This window comes from Anomaloglossus baeobatrachus, chromosome 5, assembly GCF_048569485.1.
Source record: "Anomaloglossus baeobatrachus isolate aAnoBae1 chromosome 5, aAnoBae1.hap1, whole genome shotgun sequence".
Taxonomy (NCBI): Eukaryota; Metazoa; Chordata; class Amphibia; order Anura; family Aromobatidae; genus Anomaloglossus; species Anomaloglossus baeobatrachus.
In genome coordinates, this window is record NC_134357.1 from 523,519,468 (window position 1) to 523,535,381 (window position 15,914).

Here is a 15,914-nt window from a genome sequence, read left to right on the forward strand (position 1 = left end):
GCATTCAAGAGTTTGGTTTACCTGGTGTCAGCGTCAGTGACTTTGGACTGTGTAAGTACCCCATATCCCTTCACCCCCGATGGGTTCCCCACTCCATCCTATCACCGGGTCCCTAGACACCAAACCCCCCACCCACGGAGGGGTTAAACATCCTGCTGCTTCAACATCGTCACCGGGCTCCCCAACAGCAGCGGTGGTCCCTCACATTACCACACACTGTGGGTGGCGTCACGAAAATTATCCCATTCACCACCCAAAACACACTCCCCCCCCCCTTTTTATTTCCGAGGTAGCCGTGCGACCCAACCTCGGATCCGGAGACCCCTCGAGCCACTGTGGATCCGGGTCCGAGCAGCCCGTTGGCTGTCGCGGGTGCAGCACAGCAATGCTGCGGGCTGTGCGTTGTTCTGTGGGAACCTGAACTTCGAATTCGAGCACTGATTTTTTGGAAAGTCCGTACTCCGTATGAACACCAAACTATAAAGTTCAGGTCCGGTCATCTCTACTCCTGACCCCACACGTAACCTTCACCTCAGCAGAGTCCTGCATACACTGAGCTGATCATGTGACCCCTGACTCCTCCCCTCAATGTGACATCATCACAGGTCCTGTAAGCACAGAGCAGCCATATATCTAGTGTGCGACTCTGCAGGTGGAGGTATGGTTGAGCGTAGAATGTACGGACTGCTGTCAGGTCATGGGTGTGACCTCCTTGGTTGATGGGTGGGACCGTTTGGGTTGGGGGCATGGTGATGTTTTTTCCTGTCCACTATAATCATGTAAGGGGGGTTATGCCCCCCCCTGCACCCTCCACATGGGGGTCTTACCCCCTCTCGCCACTTCTATTATAATCAACTCTATGCCCACGTGGACTTAGAATAAACATTGTTTTTCTGTCTGGAAACATTGGGCTGGCAACATCAGGCTGTATTTTGAACACGCCCCATCACATGACAAGTTACGTCATACCTGTCAGAAGTCCGTACACTCTAGCATCTTCCATATATCTAGTGTGCGGCTCTGCAGGAGGAGGTATGTGGAGACTCCCCATTACTGGGCGCAGTAACCCCTTCAATACTGAGACTATTTCAGTGTTTTTCTCTTGGTGATTTCTGTTTCCTCTGATAAATACAGACAACTCAACTATGAGAGGCAGGAAGTGAGGAAACCCATCTGCCCTCCGTCCTCGGCCCCTTTCTGACCCCACATAGTATAATGCACCCACAGAATGTTCTTCTTATAGGTCTCCCCTTATTATCTCCAGTAATTGTATTATTACAACAGATTCTTTATGATGTTACATCATTATCTTCTCCCCTTTCAGGTCCCTACAATATCGGATCCTCTCAGATCTTCTATGTAGGAGAATTTTCCTGATTGATTGTTTAAAGATGAATAAGGACAGGGACAAGATGGTGGAGAGGATATTACACCTGACCCTAGAGATCCTCTTCCGGCTTACTGGAGAGGTGAGAGATTCTGATGACGTCACATTACATCATTCTTATCTATGGGAATAACAGATGGACAGAACTGGAAAGGTGAGGACTCTGGAGATGTCTGTAGTGAGATTTATTAATGTGTTTCTCCATAACCAGGATTACACAGTAGTGAGGAAGACCTCTAGTGAGCACTGTCAGGCCCCTGTGTCTAAGGGATGGGGAAGAACCCTGAGTCCAATCACGAGGCCTCCACCTCACCCCCTGATACATGAGGACATCAATGACCAGAAGATCCTAGAACTCACCTACAAGATGATTGAGCTGCTGACTGGAGAGGTGACACTACTGGGAATGCTGGGACATTATACAGTAACGCTATGAAGGGATTGGAGGATGACGGTATTATTGTATGTGTTAGATTCCTATAAGGTGTCAGGATGTCACTGTCTATTTCTCCATGGAGGAGTGGGAGTATTTAGAAGGACACAAAGATCTGTACAAGGACGTCATGATGGAGGATCTCCAGCCCCTCACATCACCAGGTAATAGACAGGACTAAATACACACGGCCTATAATTATCTGTATGTAAAGAATGAATTCAGTCCCTGTATGTGTTTCCTCCAGTTCTATCCAGTGAGAGGACAACACCAGAGAGATGTGCCCGTCCTCTTCTTCCACAGGACTGTAAAGAAAATCCCAATGTTCCTCAGGATGATCAGGTAGATGGAGAGAAGGTGTAATGAAATCTCCCCTATGATGAGTAGACGGCTGTAAAGGTCTTGTGCTCAGTTTTGTTTTATCCACCAGTATTATATGTTTTATACTTGTGTAATGAGAGCGGTGGAGATGGCAGGATTAGAGCTGATCATAGATGTGATTTCTCCATCTGTCTGTGACTTTTACAATATTTGTTTCAGGGTGAAGATTTGACCAATATTAATACTATAGAGACTTATGTGAGGGGTGATGAGTGGTGTAAAGAGGAGAATCCTACAGATAACCTCTCAGGTGAGTAGTGACCACTAAATGCAGTCACAGATTCTTCTAAGTCACCGGCTGTGGTTTCTTTATCAGGGTTGTAGTGCGGCCATATTAAATGGTCACCATTCTACTGCTAGACCACCACATAATCCTAAACCCAAAACTGTCCCCATTATTTTGGGCAATGGACACCCTTCTGTAGGAGTGAGATCTGTTTCAGCCAGATCTTACAGGTAGGATTCACCATATCCCTTGAAATTAGAAGGCATTGACCCTTAGTTGCCCAGATCTCTAATCTGCAAAGCCAAATGACAGCGAACATAGAATGTGCAGACAACTTAGAAAATCATGGGAACAAAAATATAATCTCTATGGTGGACCTCGAAGAGAAAGCGGAGGGTAATGATGCTGTTGACTTCCTAGAATCTTAGTTTAATACCATGTTAGCCAATTGAAAAAAGATTGCTCTCAGTGGGAGAAACAAAATAATAATCTTGTAGTTGATGAAGAGACATAAGTAGTATGGAAAGCTTGCTTTGTAACAGCATTTATTTTATTTTTGTTAGCCATTAAAAGGTATCATAAGTAGTGATGAGCGAACTCAAACCGGAAAGTTCAGGGTCCATATCGGACACCTTGTATCCAGTGCTGAACCCTGAACATGGACTTTTTACTGTATGTCCAGTTCCTATTCGGGTTTGTCAGACGAATAAAGTTTGTTGAAAGATAGCAGAGCAGACAATCAGCAAGCTTTTAGGCTGTGGGCACTTCAGGAGAAATCGCAACCATACTAAATTATTGGCATGGCTGTGATTGGCCGGTGCACCATGTGACTCAGCGTGTCAAAGGCCGGATCATGGGCCGTATTGCCATTTTACCTTCACTGGAAAGTGAGGGACAGTGCTAGGTGCAGATACGAAAAAAAAAAATAAGGATAGGACACTGAAGGAGTGAGGGACAGTGATAGGTGCATGTAATTCAAAATCAAATACAGCGCTGCATTACGCAAATTTGCCTGTACAGGTGTTTTTGACCGCTACACAAAGCTACGTGATGTAACAGTGTGAGGTTTCAGAAATATTCACACAGCAATGAATGCAGTACACATTCTGGTTTTTGATAGATTGCAAAGTGGTCAAAGACAGCTGTACAGGCAATCTATGAAATACCAGAGTTTGTACAGTGTGCCTTGCTCTGTGAATATCTCTGAAACCTCTTACTGTGTTGCATCACGTAGCTTTGCGTAGCGCTCCAAAACAGCTGCATACAGGCTTTATTATAATCATTCTCTGTATGCAGGCCGTGTAATAATCTGAACTTGTTTTTCTCATTCTTTGCCACACAAACATCTAATAGGGCACGTGGCCATGGTGGTGCTGCTGGTGTTGTAGCTGCTTCAGGATGAGGATGTAGTATGTGTGCCTAATACGCTCCAAACTGAAACACTTTCCTCTGGGGCATGCAGGCTGGTCCTCGTTATTTCTTAGGTGCAAGTACCACTGCACGAATGGTGAGGCCAAAGCATGTTGAGGCTGTTTTAGATTATATGGCTACCAATGCCTCCAGTTACTTTGCATTGTCTTCCTTCTGGTCCACACTTGAAAGCTCTAAGTTGTCTCCTAAGTTCCATGTTCATCTTTCCTCCATGTCAAATCATTCAAAATCAGCCAAGCAGTGAAAGCCACAAGTCATACAGCAATCACATATGCTTTTTGATGACTCTGTTGGCTGGGGTCCTGTCGCCCATCCAGCTGGCCCTGCTCCAGAGGTGGAAGAGACAGAGTGCACTGATGCCAACCACTTGTTGTGTTGGAGGATGAGTTTGTGAGAAGACTGATGTACACAATCTGCGGATCACCGCACCACAGCTCAGAGGATGATGAAATACAGGTGCCAACTTCTGCGGTTTTCATCAGTGTGCAGACTCAGAATGAGGGTAGAGCTGAGAAGTGGGTGGAAGACAACACGAGGGCTGACAGCGAGGTGCTTGACCCCACCTGGAGAGAAGGCCATGATAGTGACGTGTGCAGTTTCGTTGAAGAAAATGTGTTCAGGCATATGAAACTGCAGCACAGCAAAAGAGGGAGCATGGGGCAAAAGCCCTGTGGACGTCCCATAGCCAGTAAGTTGACTGCTAACGGCCGTTGTGCCGGTGAAAACCTCCCAGCAAAGAGCTTGCGGGCATGGTAATTCTTCTGGGAATGGACTGATGACAAGAGAGTGGTGGTTTGCAAAATGAGCCATCAGAGCCTGAAGTGAGGGGAAAAATTTTCTCAACCTGAGCATCACCTGCATGATGTGTCATCTTACTTCCACGCACGAGGTGCAGTGGAGTAGTTTCCTAAGAAATCAGGAAAGAACTCTGGCTCCTCCTGCTCCCTCTTTTGCTGCGGTGTTGGCCTCTTCAGCTGTGGTGTCGGCATCTTGCATCCACTGACGATCACCAGGGCCACCTTCCTCCCTGCAAGCACATAATGTGGTAGCAACAACACTATCACCAGTATCACCTTCTATATCCACATCATTCCATTGAAGTCTGCAGCTCTCCATCCCCCAAACCCTTGATAGAAAGAGGAAATACCCCCCTAGCCACCCACGAGCCCTGGCCCTGAATGACAGCATTTCCAAAATGCATGTCTTTGAAATGCTGTCATTCAGGCTGGTGGACATGGATAGTTTCCAAAAAATTATGTCTGTGGCTGTACCGCAATACATTGTCCCCAGCTGCAAATTTTTTTTCCAGGTGTGCCATCCCTGCCCTGCACACACATGTGGTGGAACAAATCCGCTGTTTGTTCACTCCACAATGCAAGTAGAAAGGTCCACATAACTACAGATGCTTGGACCAGTAAGCACGGGCATAAACAGTATATCTCTTTAACTGCACACTGGGTAAACGTAGTGGCAGCTGGACATGAGGCGTCAGGTGTTCAAGTGCATGTCCTACCACCACCTCGTATCGCCGGACGTTTGTTGATCAGTGTTGCTTCCTCAACCCCCTTCTCATTCAGTCAGAGTAAAGGGGGCTTTACACGCTACGATATCGTTAATGTTTTGTCGTCGGGGTCAAGTTGTTAGTGACGCACATCCGGCGTCATTAACGATATCGCAGCGTGTGACACTGACCAGCGACCTTAAGCGACCTCAAAAATGGTGAAAATCGTTCACCATGGAGAGGTCGTCCCAAACTCAAAAATCGGTGAAGGTTGTTTATCCAGGTGGTTCATCGCTCATGCGGCAGCACACATCGCTATGTGTGACACCGCAGGAGCGAGGAACGTCTCCTTACCTGCCGCCGGTCACAATGCGGAAGGAAGGAGGTGGGCGGGATGTTACGTCCTGCTCCTCTCCGCCCCTCCGCTTTGATTGGCTGGCCGCTTAGTGACGTTGCGGTGACGTCGCTGTGATGCCGAACGTCCCTCCCCCTTGAAGGAGGGATTGTTCGGCAATCACAGCGACAACGCCGACCAGGTAAGTATGTGTGACGCTGCCGTAGCGATAATGTTCGCTACGGCAGCGATCACAAACAATCGCATGCGCGACGGGGGCGGGTACTTACACGTTCGCTATCGCTACAAATTGCTAGCGATATCGCTACCGTGTAAAGCCCCCTTAAGACCTGCACCACCAATTTCTGCTCAGCCATGCCATTCTTAAGATCATCTGCCTGGGGGACAAACCTCACACTGAGCAGGAGTTGTGGAGAGGCATAAAAGAACAAACAGATGAGTGGCTGGTTACTGTGGACCTCCAGCCCGACCTGGGGGTGTGCAACATTAGCCAAAATCTCTTTGCAGCTCTGGGCTTAGGCGGCTTTGCACAAATCCCTTGCCAGGCGCATGTGGAGAAGTTTGTGGTGCAGAACTTCCTCAAAAAGTACCCACATATGTCAGAGCTTCTGCTGAAAGTGCGCACATACTGCCTGCACTTTCAGTGTCCCCACCTTGGGACTAGCTGTTACTATTTAATACCAGGGTCCGTGGTCTTAGTTATTAACAAAATTTTACTTGTCACCACTGTGCAGCTGGGTCTGTGGCTGTAGTTTGTTGTTTTTTTTTTTAAAACTATACCTCACCACATTTCACCAGGGTCTATGGCCTTAATTTTTAACAAAATTGCACTTCTCGCCAGTGTGCAGCCAGGTCTATGACTTCAGTTTTAAAAAAAAAACGAAACATGAGTAGTCACTGTGCACTAGGTATTGCGGGCTTAATCTGTCACAAATCTTTAACTGCACTGTAGCAGGCATAGTGTTGCGGAGCTTTGAAAACCTACTATATTACAGAACTGTGCAAGAGTGTTGGATCTTGGGCAATTCTGGCTATGAGGGTCAACCAGGTAAAAAGGCTGCTTAGGTGCCTTTTTAAAATAGGTTTTGTTGAGGAGGGGGGAATCTGTAAATTTGAAACTGCAATACCCCTCCAACTGATGACAGCTAATTGTTGCCTCTAGGCAGCGTGGTTAACGTGAGCAAATGTTTGCTGCAGTGTTAGCTAAGTTCCCCTTACTGTTACCAGTGCTGTTTACTCGGTGGCCACCCATCTGGATATCCGCTACTACATCAAGGTTCCCTCTTCATCATGACCACAGTATTACCAAACCCAAAAATGGAAACAGAGTGTTAGTCCATTATTCAAAGCTGTCGTATTCAGACAGAGCTGCCTGGTTTGAACAAAATTTTTTTCAAAATAAATGCTTCGTATCCCCAGAATAGACACTGAGCAGCATGGGTGAGCCACTCCAAGTCTAAATGACTGGGACTAGCAGGGACAAGTCCAGCTGGCATACCTCCGACTCGATTCCAAATTCTGCTATGAGCTTTTTAAATGCAGCAACTAGACTGTCCATCACTGGAACAGAAGATTGTGTGGAACAGTGTGGAAACTGTTAAAAGAGACAAACTAAGATTCGGTGCCCTGCTGAAAGTGCAGAGTTGACATCTGAGTAGCATGGGCATCTTTTGTCAATGTCAACCTTGAAAACAAGTAAAGTAGTGGGAACATCAACAAGTGAGGCACTTGTCACTTCTGGTTTTTGAGCACTGTCTTGGATGGGGTTCTGTGGCCCATCTCTGCTTTAATTGGGTGCTGTGTGGTGGATCTCAGGCAATCGTGGCTGTGAGAGTTAACCTAGTAAAGAGGTTGTTTAGGGGCCTTTTTCTTACAATTCGGTGGTTTGTCAGTCTTGGATCTGTAAAGAACTAGTAATACAGACTACATAGGACAAATTTGCTAAACGTCTTGCTCTGTGAGGGAAGTCTGGAAATCTTGGCTGTGTGGGACAATTGTTTAAAGAGGCTCAGTTAAGGCCTAGATTTGAAATTTATAATCTGTGGTCAAACTGGCAATTTTGACTGTGTTGGCGAACTGGGAATACAGGCTCTGTAAGTGCCTTTTTTAAAATTGTTGGTCTGTGGAGAATCTATCTCTGTGGGGTCACTGTTAAATTTTTTAGGTTCTGCATTTACTTGCTATGCAACCATAATTGCTATACTGACAGAAGCCCTTTAAAGGGAACCTGTCACCAAATTTGGGCCCTATAAGCTGCGGCCACGACCAGTGGGCTCTTATATACAGTATTCTAACATGCTGTAGATAAGAGCCTAGGCCGTTGTGTAGAACGTAAAAAAACACTTAGGGGGTCAGGGGGGTGCAAACTAGTCAGATGGGTGGCGCTGTTCTCCGGGTGCCTCCTCTTTCGGCCATCTTAGTCCTCCTCCTTCTGAACTCGGCGTGCATGACGCATCCTATGTCATGCACACAGGCCGATATTTAGGTCCTGCGCAGGCGCATTACAATACTTTGAATTGCCCTGCTTAGGGAAGTTCAAAGTGCGCCTGCACTGGACTTCAATGCCGGCAAGGGTGTATGACGTAAGAAGCGTCATGCACCCAAGCTTCAGAAGAAGGACAAAGATGGCCAAAAGAGGAGGCGCTGGTACTGGAGAACGGTGCTAACCATCTGACCATGTTGTTGCATCTGACCAGTTTGCATCGCACTGACCCCCCGCCCCCAGGTCAGTATTATAAAGTGTTTTTTATGTTCTACACAGTGGCCTGGACTCTTATATACAGCATGTTAGAATGCTGTATATAAGAGCCCACTGGTGATGGCCGCAGCTTATAGGCCCCAAATCTGGTGACAGGTTCCCCTTAAGTCATTTACCTATGCAGATTTCTTTGCAGAGCAATTGTCCTGCTCTTGCCTCCATTTAGGTTCCTTTTTCAGCCCTCTAGCCCTCACTACAACCATTTTATAGCCCAGAACTTCGGCTCTTCATTGACTTGTATGGGGTTCGTTGACTTTGGCTGCCAAATCATAATTTTTTTTGGTCCGTGCTGGTTCGGAGATTCTTATTTTGATTTTCCCACCCGGAGCAATAAATTCATCTTCCCAGAATCTTGGCATCTTATTGATGGATCTACCGTCTCTCCCTTTGCTGGATGTGCTGATAGGGTCGTTTATATCCAAAATTCGGCACAGGGTAACTGTAACATATGAGGGAGGTTAGGATTATCCCACAGTGGGTACACTTAGGCTATGTGCGCACGTTGCGTACTGTCACTGCAGAAATTTCTGCAGCGATTTGAACAGCACACGTGCGCTTCAAATCGCTGCAGAAACAGTCCATAATGAAAAAAAAAAAAGCCGATTCCATGCGCTCTGACTGCAGCCCCTCCCATAGACAGAGCAGGAGCTGCAGGCAGAGCGCAGGAAAGAAGTGACATGTCACTTCTTAGAACGCGCGCTTCGGGCAGCAGCCGAAGCGCTGCGCTCTAATACGCCACGTGCGCACGGCTCCTGCATAATCTTCATAGATTATGCTGGGGATGCAGGACGCATGCAGTTACGCTGCGGTGCAGATCACAGCGTAACTGCATGCCAATACGCAACGTGCGCACATAGCCTTAAACCGGGCAACCCACCAACATGATTTCCAAAATTTAATTAGTGAAAAATAAGGATAGTAGGAGGTCCGATATTTTAGCCTGAAAGATATGTTCTCTGTTTAGAATTCTACAAACTTGCACTGGAGCACTGGAGCCATCCATTGTTGACTCCAAGAGGCAGAAAATAAACTTCTGATATATACTCATCTGACATATAATATTATATATATACATATATATATATATATATATATATATATAAATATTATTATAAAATATTGGCCCCCTACAATAATTTGGATTGCCAAAACCCACCATAGAATCATACCATGTTAGGGTTGGAAGGGACCTCCAGGGTCATCCAACTCTAATATTATATGATTCTATGGTGGCTCTTGGCAATCCAAACTATTGTCCAACCCCCTGATCACAGCAGGATTCACTATTATGATCCCACAGAGATGTCTGTTCAGTCTCGTTTTGAAGACTTCCATTGAAGGAGAAGTAACTACCTCTTGTGGGAGCCTGTTCCATTCGTTGATCACCCTCACTGTCAAACATTTTTTCTAATATCTAATCTGTGTTTCCTCTTAATCAGTTTCATCTCATTTCTTCTCATTGTGTATAGTGATAGTTTTTCTCTATAGTAGTTAGTACCAAATCTGCTCTTATTTCATCGCTTTCCACTGCAGCCAGTTTTCTGCTACTATCCAGGCACCATTTCTCCAATCTGACATCTGTCTCTTTACATGATAAGTAATGCTTAATCTCCTCCCAGTGTTTCTGAGATTTTTTTATCAGTGGCATATTCTACTTTATCTTAACTGTAATGTTAGGTTGATTTACTGTGCATTTACGGTGTTTAATAAAACCCTTTAAATTGGCAAAAATTTAAAATAATTAAAAGTGTTCAAACATTGCATCTGGATGCTCATAAAACACAGTGATTCCACAACATATAGTCAATAAATTGCAGTTACTGTATTCATCTTTAGTCAAAGTGACTACTTTGACTCTACAGAAGCCATATGTCTTTATAATTAAGAGTCTTTCAGCTACAACCATTGTGGAAACCCTCCATTTTTCCACTGACGGAGTGGCAGTTTGGTATAATTTTAGCCTACAAAATATTAATTGATGGCTTATTATTCAGATATACGAGAGGCAAAATGAACAAAGAAAGTTGAACATCATGGTCCACTGGTTCCTGTTCTGAGGTCTACTATTAGATTGTAAACAGTTTTTGTCTTAATAATTAATAATTACAATTTATATAACTTGCAATGTCTGTACCTATGTTATACTCGCGGTTGAGCGCAGGAGTAGACCCACTGGGCCGCAGCACCAGCTCATCCAGGAGTGGCATAACTAAGCGATTACTTTGTCTTCACTAAAGCCTCTGCTGGCGAGGATAGTCTTGTGCTGGAAGGTAGCCGCCCGATGCTAGTCCATGGAGACGCGATACTGCGACAGCTGGTGACGGGGGTCGGAGATGGGATACTGAGAGTCACTGCAATGCACAGCTGGTATAGATAGATGCGGCAGGTACGGTAGGTACTGCTGGTATAGATAGATGCAGCAGGTCTGCCAGGAACAGCGGACACTAGGATAAAGACAAGTGTTTTCACACACAGCATAACACTCAGGAAACGGACGTGACAACTAGCAAGACATCTCTAAGCATAGACCACGTTGCCCAGGAATTTCCCACAGCAGGAGGATACCTTAAATACCTAGTACCTCTCAGCCATAGGTTGAGAGGCAGTTCCTAGTTAAGGCATATTGAAGATTAAGAATAGGTGCAAGCACGCTTAGCGCACTCCCAAAAGTTCTACGTGGTGTGCACAGGCCCTGTGAGATGGCGACAGGGACCGGGGACACTGAAGACACTGTTGGGAGGCCGGGAGTGTGAGTGTGCTGGAGTCCCTGCCGGGGAAAAGGTGCAGGATAGTGCGGGAATGCCAGTAAAGGCGTTACAAGCTGTTTTATAAATTATATCCTTAAATGTTAATATGTTATTAAAAATAATTTTTATTCTTGGCAGATGACTGTACCAGGAGATTAGAGGCACAACTGACATCTTCAGTTTTAAATTCAGATGGTCTTGATGTAACACAAGATATAACTGAAGTGAATGCCACTATTCCAGATATACCATCATCCCTTCACAGCAAAGATCTATCATCTCATACTATTAAACAAGTCTTACACTCTTATTCACCACAGACTATGAAGAAAAATAAATGTGACAAAAGGGGCATTAAAAATGGAAGTGTTATTACAGGAAAGAAGCCATTTTCAACTTCAGAATATCAAAAAATTCACACAGGGGAGAACAGATTTTTTTCAGAGTCTGTTAGTTACCAAAGAATTTACACGAAGGAAAAGCCATATTCATGTTCAGAATGTGGGAAATGTTTTAAACAAATTTCAAATCTTGTTACACATCAGAGAACCCACACGGGGGAGAAGCCTTTTTCATGTTCAGAATGTGGGAGATGTTTTGCACGTCAATCAAGTCTTGCTAACCATGAAAGAATTCACACAGGGGAAAAACCTTATTTATGTTCAGAATGTGGGAAATATTTTGCGCGTAAGTCAATTCTTGTTATACATCAGAGAACTCACACAGGGGAGAAACCATTTTCATGTTCAGAATGTGGGAAATGTTTTGCTTATAAATCATCTTTTGTTACACATCAGAGAACTCACAAGGGGCAGAAGCCATATTTATGTTCAGAATGTGGGAAATGTTTTAACCAAAAATCAGATCTTGTTACACATCAGAAAATTCACAAAGGGGAGAAGCCATTTTCATGTTCAGAATGTGGGAAATGTTTTCCAGATCAATCCCAATTTGTTACACATCAGAGAACTCACATGGTGGAGAAAAGAATTCACACATGGTAGAAACGCTATTCATATACAGAATTCGGGAAATATTTTGCAGATAAATTAACTCTTGATATACATAGACAACTCACACAGGGCAGAAACCTTTCATGTTCAGAATGTGGGAAATGTTTTGCAGATCAATCAAATCTTGCTAAACACCAAATAATTCACACAGGGGAGAAACCCTTGCCATGTTTAGAATGAGGGAATTATTTTACACACAAATGGGATCTTTTTAAATATCACAAAACTCACAGGGGTAGTAGCCGTTATCATACCTAGAAGGTGAGAAATGTTTTACTTAAACTATAATTTGTTGACCACTAAGAAAAATTGACATGGAAAGAAAATATAGATTTGACTAAATGAACAAGAAAACACAAAAAAGACAAGCTCAGTAAAGGCAAGTAAGTAAACAAGGAAGGGAAAGCACATTGGAAGTTACATTAGAATTAAAATATATAAAGTTAGTAATAGACATGTTTTCTAAAAATAAAAAGCAATATTCCATGTGCATTGAAAATTTCACATTGTTAGATATTTACTACATTGAGAAAATTATTGCGATCCTCCCTCAAAAAAATACCCAACATTCCTCCTCCCACTTCTTCCCAACTCCCAATCTCAGCGATCTGCCATTCATTACAGTTACTTTTAGCACACAATTTCCATGTCTGAACAATGTATGTAACTGGTCTATACTACAATAATAAACGTTCATATTACAAATTACTATTTCCATCTACGATCCATTCCTCCTTTGTGGGAACATCTGCTGGGATCGAGTTTTTAAAATCACTTTCCGTGCGAAGTTTAGTATTTTTTTTTATCGTCATTGGGAATTGACCCCCTTCTCAATTTCCCAATACACATATTATAGGTTCTAAGGGGGCTTTGATTTTAAATATTTACTAAATTGTCCCAATAACCTGACACCCAAAACATTTTTTTCTCATTAAGTTTGAGTATCTAAAGTAATGTTCATAATTTCTTCTTCCTCCATTTACTTTTTACTGGAGCAGAGGTCGGCCCAACCAATTCCCTCATTATGGCTGTCTTCTCTCATATCACACAATCAACAGAGCGAGAGATGGCTGTACAATCCAAAGAGCATTTATTCCAAGCAAATCGATTGGTCCATAACATAATCCACAAAACAGAGGGTAAAATTGTCCAGTAGTGGCATAAATGTCCCCGTCTCTCTGAGAAGTCCCAGCTTCTCCCAGAGGATCAATCCTTCTCTCCTGAAGTTCTCAAACAGACTGACCCTTCACCCCAGGTAAGCAGAGAGTTTACAGTAGGGGGATTCCACTCCCCCTCCCCCGACTTAGGAACAAAAGCCCGGCAAGGGAGGGATTAAACCTGTAAAGAGGACAATGTACACACAAGGAACACAGAATGGACAGTGAACCACACCCAAACATTAACCCACACAAAATGGTACACAATCCACAATATTCCACCATCACAACCTCTCCCTCCTTCTGAATAAGTGAGTATTCCATGAGGTCTACACAGACCTTACCATCTCACATAGGTTCATGTTGCTCAGCTGTGGATAGTGCATCAGCGTTCTGGTGTTGGCTTCCACGCTTGTATTGGATGAAGACGCTGTAGATAGTCCCTTGTACAGCAGTAGGGTTGGAAGGACAAGCTTCCTTTTGTGTCCTCCTTCACTCAAACTGTGTTTCTTGCACCCACAAATTGACATTGTAGCTTTCCCACATCACTTCCTAGGAGAATATCTGCAGGCAGGCCGCTCATCACCCCAACCACACATTGCTTGATCCCAAAGCCAAAGTCCATATCTACAGTCACCTTTGGGATATTCCTCCTTTGTCCTCCAGCCAATTCAATAACAATCCCTGCTCCATGATGTATCACCTCTGGCCGAACCACCCGGGAATCAGCTATTGTGAGGAATGCCCCGGAGTCATAAAATCCAATAACTCTCTGTCCATTTAGCACGACCTCCTGTAAGTGCTTACTTTGATGGTAAGAGGAACTCGGGGCTGTGACTCGCAACCCATAAACCCCTAGTGGTCGACTACGAGTATCTGAGTCATTCCTCAATCGACCAGCAGGGCAAGTGTTTTGCAAATGCCCAGGCTGCCCACATCGATAACATGTCCTCTGCATCAGACTCCTTCTAATGTGCATTTTGGAGAAGGCAGTAGGAGAACCTGATGACAAAGGCCGGAGGCCATACACTCCAATAGGGGTGTCTATGGTGCAGGGGTCAGCAGTACAGGTGGTGGTAACTCTTCCTTTGGCGGGAAGGAATGCACAAAATCCACCGGACGAGATGGAGGTGCGTGGGAGTCCCTCCGAGTCCTTGAGGGACAACTGGATTGCAGGTGCCCAGGTTGCCCGCACCCATAACATCTCTCTGTGATTCCCGCAGGGCGTGGTCGGAACTGTTGGGGCCCAGGATTGTGAGCCGTGGTTGTCATCGGCCTGTGGCTGGTTGGAAGGGCAGATAAAACTGGAGAGGGCCGGGGAGCAGGAGAAGGCTGTGGCTTATTATCCAGAAGCTCCCTCCGTTACGATCGGATAGTAAGGGCCTCATCAGCCAGGGTCATGATCTTCTGGTCATTTATGTCCTCATGTATCAGGGGGTGAGGTGGAGGCCCTGTGATTGGGCTCAGGGGTCTTCCCCATCCCTCAGACATAGGGTACTGACAGCGCTCACTAGAGGTCTTCTTCATTACTGTGTAATCCTGGTTATGGAGAGACACATTAATAAATCTCACTGCAGACATTTCCAGAGTCCTCACCTCTCCAGTTCTGTCCATCTGTTATTCCCAAAGATAAGAATAAGTACAAAAAACAAACAAAACCGCTCACCACTGCAGAGACAAGCCTGAATATATCCTCCTGTTAGTCCCCTTTTGGTCCGGCACGGATTACGGCAGCAAGCCGAGAAGATAATAGAAGAAAGCAGTGGAAAAATCCAGCTGGACTCCAAAGGGATAAATAAAAATGCTTCTTTATTTATATCAACTCGATTAAAAATATATATCCATTTCTCAAGTAAAGACACCGGCTTGTTCACACTGATGCATGGCAGATGTATACTACTACGCGTTTCGGCGGAACGCCTTCCTCAGGTCATGTCATCTTGCCCTGAGGCAGGAAATAGATGGGAAGGAGGTGACGTGGGGTCAGCAGCACCGCGCTTGCGCAGAACGAAGGACGCCGAGGGGGAAAGCGCGGTCCCGCGATTATGGGCGGTTGCTTGGTAATAAACATCACAGCACCGCCGATAATCTAAAGCCTGCGCGCACGTCACCAGCGGTGACACTGGGCACAGTGCTCATCCACGAGAGATGGGCACTAGGCATGCGCGGGGACCTGTGGAGCACTGGGCGGCGTCCACAGCTATGGAAAGTAGTGATGGGGGACGGCCTAAAGCGGCAGGAGGCAGAATAACGGACGCCAGGCAGCCCGCCCCCGTGTCACATTTACAGAATCCAAATTCAAAAAGGTACCACTTTATAAACTCTGTATTTTGGTCAGAAAGGGGGCACAATAATAACAGGGACCTTTCTAGAATGCAGCCCAGGAGCTGCAGAGGGGGAATCTTTTAGGTTTTAGCGGAAATTTCTGCTGACAGGTTCCCTTTAAGGAGGCTTGAACTAGATGGACCTAGGTCTTTTTTCAACCTATGTAACTATGTAACTAAATTAGGTTAAAATCCAATTAT

General features: G+C 45.0%; 2 protein-coding genes across 2 annotated transcripts in view; one reads left to right on the forward strand and one right to left on the reverse strand.

The window, feature by feature from the left end:
* The window catches only part of LOC142312884 (uncharacterized), a 361,786-nt gene that overhangs the window by 107,150 nt on the left and 238,722 nt on the right, over positions 1-15,914 (reverse strand). The gene's annotated exons all lie outside the window — the stretch shown is intronic.
* On the forward strand, positions 899-14,875 carry LOC142312079 (gastrula zinc finger protein XlCGF66.1-like). The gene is made up of 7 exons (XM_075350958.1): positions 899-1,032; positions 1,325-1,469; positions 1,599-1,778; positions 1,861-1,984; positions 2,068-2,162; positions 2,361-2,451; positions 11,358-14,875. Exons 2-7 carry the CDS (start codon positions 1,392-1,394, stop codon positions 12,221-12,223), a joined length of 1,434 nt encoding a protein of 477 aa, XP_075207073.1. The 5' UTR covers positions 899-1,032; positions 1,325-1,391; the 3' UTR covers positions 12,224-14,875.

Coding starts and splice junctions, on each gene's coding strand:
- LOC142312079 (XM_075350958.1), top strand. CDS start 1,392: ATGAATAAGGACAGGGACAAGATGGTGGAGAGGATATTACACCTGACC. Junction 1,470..1,598: donor TCTTCCGGCTTACTGGAGAG/GTGAGAGATTCT, acceptor CTCCATAACCAG/GATTACACAGTAGTGAGGAA. Junction 1,779..1,860: donor TTGAGCTGCTGACTGGAGAG/GTGACACTACTG, acceptor TGTATGTGTTAG/ATTCCTATAAGGTGTCAGGA.